At 47.6% G+C, this 5311-nt stretch overlaps 1 protein-coding gene across 1 annotated transcript in view; it reads right to left on the reverse strand.

Moving 5' to 3' along the window:
• Positions 1–5166: 5166 nt before the first annotated feature.
• Positions 5167–5311, reverse strand: part of LOC135680306 (uncharacterized) — a 432-nt gene continuing 287 nt past the window's right edge. The window contains exon 1 of the mRNA XM_065194188.1: positions 5167–5311. This exon is cut by the window's right edge and continues 287 nt beyond it. Within this exon, the coding sequence (XP_065050260.1) occupies positions 5167–5311 (145 nt within the window).

Consider the following 5311-nt stretch of genomic DNA (forward strand, 5'->3'; position numbering starts at 1 on the left):
AATGTTTTACGAATGCTTGAAATATAATTGGAATTGTCAAATATATCATAATACATCGTAAATACTTGAAACATATCAAAATGTATTTCATATGCATTGTAGATATTTGAAATGTTTCATGAATGATAATTGTCTATCATTATGATAAGATATCATGAGCTTAACTTGCTATTTACAATCGATTTCATACATTGGAATGATGATTTGTTTTCTTTTATGAAGAATTGTTATCTTGCTAAATTTCATATTTTGAAATTCAAATCATACTTGAAAATGATAATTGTCTATCATCATTAGACTTGAAAATGGATGTCAAGCCTTGATATTATTTTTTATTGATAAATATGTGGTATCATATTTTGAATTGGTAAATCATGATAAGTATCATGATGTGCATGTTTGATAAGTTTAAGTAAATATAACTTTTCAGTTTGATGCTTGAATTCAAATATCTTAATTCAAGAGTATCTTTTCTCAAGTATGGCATATAGATAGGGGGAGTTAAGGTTAACTCCGTCATCAATTAATTGTCATTATCAAAAAGGGGGAGATTGTTGAATCTCGAATTTTGATAATGAAATTAATTGGTAAAGTGTTTGATTTAATCTATATGTCGAGATAAGTGTGTAGGATTAACTACGATAACAGTAAGATATAAAGCATATGTTAGGCCAGAGTCAAAGATCGGATGATATGTCAAAGACTCGGACGATGTGCCGGGAGTTTGCTAAAAGTTCCCTGAGAAGTTCACCGAAAGATCGTCGAAAGAACAATCGACATACCGAACAGAGATTGCTTGTTTAAGTGTCTTAATTATCGTAGTTAGACCTTAAGTTGAGTTAGGATTGGGAGGTAATCCTACTAACTCAGTTAGGGGCCAATTGGGCCCTTAACAAGGTTGAACTGGGCTGGTTGAACAGCCCATTCAGCACCTGAAGTCATGGTCGGCGGTGGCACCGCCTGGTGACTCAATCTCCCAGGTGGTTTAGGCAGTGGTACCGCCCCTGTCAAGTGGTAGTACCGCCCTTGTCAAGCGATGGTACCGTCGACAGTTAATACTGCCAAGCGATGGTACCGCCCCTGTCAGGCAATGGTACTACTAAAGCTTGATCTCCGAGCTCTGTTAGGCAATTGTACTACCTAGACTGAGTGATGGTACCGCCCAGTGTCAGTCTACAAGCGGTGATACCACCCAATAATGGTGGTGGTATCGCCAGTACCCCGAAATCCGGAGATATAATACTTTTTGACTCCAATTCTGAAGTCATTGGAGCCTATAAATACCCCACCATTTTCTACATGAAAGGGCACAAAAGTGCAAACAATATCTTGAAATCTTAGAGTGTCAAAAGTGTTGTAAAAGTGCTAAAAGTCCTCCTCCCTTTCTAAGTGTTGTGATCATTCAAGAGATGTGTGTGAAGCTTATAAGGGTTATCACCTAAACCCATGAAAAGGAAAAAGCACTGTAAAGAGGTGGTTAGTATTTACCTATTGAAGGAAGACCATTAGTGAACGCTGATGACCTCGCTATAGGAGGAATTGGAAGTGGATGTATGTCACAAAGACCGAACCACTATAAATTCTGATTTGCATTTCTATTATTGTCATTTACTTACTTTGCAATTTCTTCACTTCCTCCTTACTTGGGTTTCACCACCCTTACGAACAAATATGCTTTCAAACTATCTTCCAAAATTAATTTTTTAATATACGAAGATTTTTAAACTGATGCTTTTATCTACTGCACTAATTCACACCCCCCCTCTCTTAGTGTCACTCTTGATCCTAACACACACACGCACACACACACACGCACACACACACACACGTGCACACACACACACACACGCGCACACGCACACACGCACACACATGCACACACACGCACGCGCGCGCGCGCGCGCACACACACACACACACACACACATATATATATATATATATATATATATATATATATATATATATATATATATATATGTATGTATGTATGTATAATATGTATATATATACATATATATGTATATATTTATATATATATTACATATATATGTATATGTTAGTGAACAAAAGTACCGTAGCTGATGAGTCAGCACGGTTAGGTCTGTGGGTTGATGTCGGGAGCTTCTTGTGGAGTGAGTAGGATGATAAGGTGGTCGCGCCCTCGAGAAGGAATGCTAGTCGGCGTTAGTCGGGATCCGGGCTGGCTCACTGCTCTCCCTTATGCGACGGAAGGTATCTCTTGGGTCGAGATGCTCGCCGCTCGGGGGTGGCTGTTTCGGAGCAACTCGGGTAAGAGTCGAGCTGGCGGGGTCGATTGGGCCCTCCTGAGAGGATGTTTATCAGCGTTTCTCGGTCTGCCGACCTGGGCCCCGTTTGTGATGGGACATGTCTCTCCGACTTCGGGAGGAATGGCAGCGCATCCCCTTGCATTGGATGGCAATTCCCGGGTTGGGACGCTCGCCGTTCGGGGGTGACTGCCTTCTTGCAAAATGACCTTTGTCGGGTGCTTCTCGACTTTGGCCCCTTTGATGAGCAAGTCAATGGAGTATTTTTTATTTTGATTTTTCTTCCCCCCTTGGTCGGATGCCGGCCAAGGGTTTTTATACCATTGTGCGAGGATCGGTTGCCCTCGGTTTAGTGTGGCCGCTGACCCTCATGGGATGGGACAGCCTTTCTGACAAGCTGGCATCTTGGGGGGATGTCTGAGCGGCATCAGACGGCACTGCCCCGAGCTCTCGGGGTAGTCGCGTCATATAGTGCCTTGGTACGGAACCTGACTTGGCATGCATTATGGGGTTTTGATGGCGTGTGATGTCGGATTCTGACAGCGGTTGGGACGTGGCGTGTGATGTCGGGGTTGACTCATTTAGGGCCTAAAATATGTCTTATCACTTCTCCCCACGCGCCCGCCCCCCCCACTCTAAGGCGTGTCGTGGGGTCTCTAATAGATCGGGAGGTAGGTCTGGGTCCGAATGGTGCAATTGTGTTGGCTACCAACGCGGGGAAGGTGGATTGACTCGTCAAGGGGCGATTTTAGAGGGGTGGCACCACGTGATTTGGATAGGATTAATCCTGCTGATCGAACGATGGGGGCCTGACGAGGCAATACCCAAGTGTCAAAATCGGCCAGGTGAGACTTGCGGAGCGAACCCAACATGTCTCAATTCAGATGATGGCTTTTGCATGGCTCGGAGCTACGGCTGCCGAGTTTGCAAGTCGGCGAGCGAATCGAGGCAGCTCGGTTTAAAGACTTGTTGGGTGGTGAATCGGAGTCGGCATGAAGCGAATCAGAGTCGACGTGAAGCGACTTGGATATTGGCTAGGCCGGTGATTCGGGTACTAGATCGATCGAGATGTGACTCGGGCATAAGATTGGCCGCGAGGTGTAGCTTAGGCAATGGATCGGGCCTGTGGGCCAAGTGACCGAATCCGGTTCTGGTTTCGGTGTCGACCAGCCGCAAGTCAAGAGCGATTTAGAGCGACCCAGGTAGGAAACGAACCTGGGGACCGAGTGAGTAAGCTCGGCTTAGGATTGAACCTGGGGACCGAGTGAGTAAGCTCGGCTCCGGATTGAACATAAGGACCTAGTGAGTAAGCTCGGCTCCGAATTGAACCTAGGGTTCGAGTGAGTAAGCTCAGCTCCGAATTGAACTAAGGGATTGAGTGAGTAAGCTCAGCTCCGAATTGAACTTGGGGACCAAGTGAGTAAGCTCGGCTCCGAATTGAACCTGGGAGCCGAGTGAGTAAGCTCAGCTCCGGATTGAACCTGGGGACCGAGTGGGTAAGCTTGGCTTCAAATTGAACCTGGGGACTAAGTAAGTAAGCTCGGCTCCAAATTGAACCTGGGGATCGAGTGAGTAAGCTCGATTCCGGATTGAACCTGGGGACCGAGTGAGCAAGCTCAACTCCGAATTGAACCTGGGGACCGAGTGAGTAAGCTCGGCTCTGGATTGAACTTGGGGATCGAGTGAGTAAGCTCGGCTCTGAATTGAACCTGGGGACCGAGTGAGTAAGCTCGGCTCCGGATTAAACCTAGGGACCGAGTGAGTAAGCTCGGCTCCGAATTGAACCTAGGGACCGAGTGAGTAAGCTCGGCTCCGGATTGAACTTGGGGACCAAGTAAGTAAGCTCATCTCTGAATTGAACCTGGAGACTGAGTGAGTAAGCTCGACTCCGGATTGAACCTGGGGACTGAGTGAGTAAGCTCGGCTCCGGATTGAACTTGGGGATCAAGTGAGTAAGCTCGGCTCCGAATTGAAAATGGGGATCGAGTGAGTAAGCTCGACTCCGAATTGAACCTGGGGACCGAGTGAGGAAGCTCGGCTATGAATTGAACTTGGGGACCGAGTGAGTAAGCTCGGCTCCAAATTGAACCTAGCGACCGAGTGAGTAACTCGGCTCCGAATTGAACCTGGGGACCGAGTGAGTAAGCTTGGCTCTGGATTGAACTTGGGGACCGAGTGAGTAAGCTCGATTCTAGTTTCAGTGCTGGCCGGTCACCAGTCAGGAGCAATTTGGAGCGACCCGAGCAGGAATCGAACCTGGGGGCTGAGTGATTAAGCGCGGTTCCAGTTTCGGTGCCAGCGGGTCGCCAATCGAGAGTGATCTCGAGCGGCTCGGGCAAGAGCTAGGCCAGCGAGGCGCATGTCGGGAACTGATCTGGAGTGACTTGGGTAAGAGCTGGGCCACTGAGATGTAGGTCGAGAACTGATCTGGAGTGACTCGGGCAAGAGCTGGGCCAGCGAGGCGCAAGTCAGGAACCGATTTGGCGAGCATGTGGACTTTTGTCGCAAGTGGCTTTTAGGCGGGAGATTTTGGATGACGATTCTCGATCTGGCGAGCCTGTGGACCTTTTATCGCGAGTGTCTTTTAGGTGGGAGATTTTGGATGGCGAGGCATCTTTCGATGGGTCCCCTAGGACGTGGAGTTGCTTCTCGGGGTTCCTTGAGATAGTGCTCGAGGTGACATTTTCGGATGAAGTCCTCAATTTAATTCTGGAGGTCACGATAATCTTCCGTGTCGTAGCCGTGGTCCCGGTGGAACATGCTTAGAGGGAAAGGTGGGGGCCTCGGGAGTAGTAGCTCTTGTTAGTCGGACATCTAGTAGGGTTGTACTGGGGCTGCTGAAGTCGTTCCCCGGGATTATTCCGCCCTTGGCCTCTTACTATCCATGCGCTTTCCCGCCATCAGAGCTTCGACGACGATGTACTAGTTGGCGCACTAGAGCAACTCGAGGATGGTTACTGGCAGCTTCTCGATCAATGACCAGAAGAACCTTGAAGGCTTCAAGCCCATCAAAAAATGCATGC

Source organism: Musa acuminata, chromosome BXJ1-8, assembly GCF_036884655.1.
Source record: "Musa acuminata AAA Group cultivar baxijiao chromosome BXJ1-8, Cavendish_Baxijiao_AAA, whole genome shotgun sequence".
Lineage (NCBI taxonomy): Eukaryota > Viridiplantae > Streptophyta > Magnoliopsida > Zingiberales > Musaceae > Musa > Musa acuminata.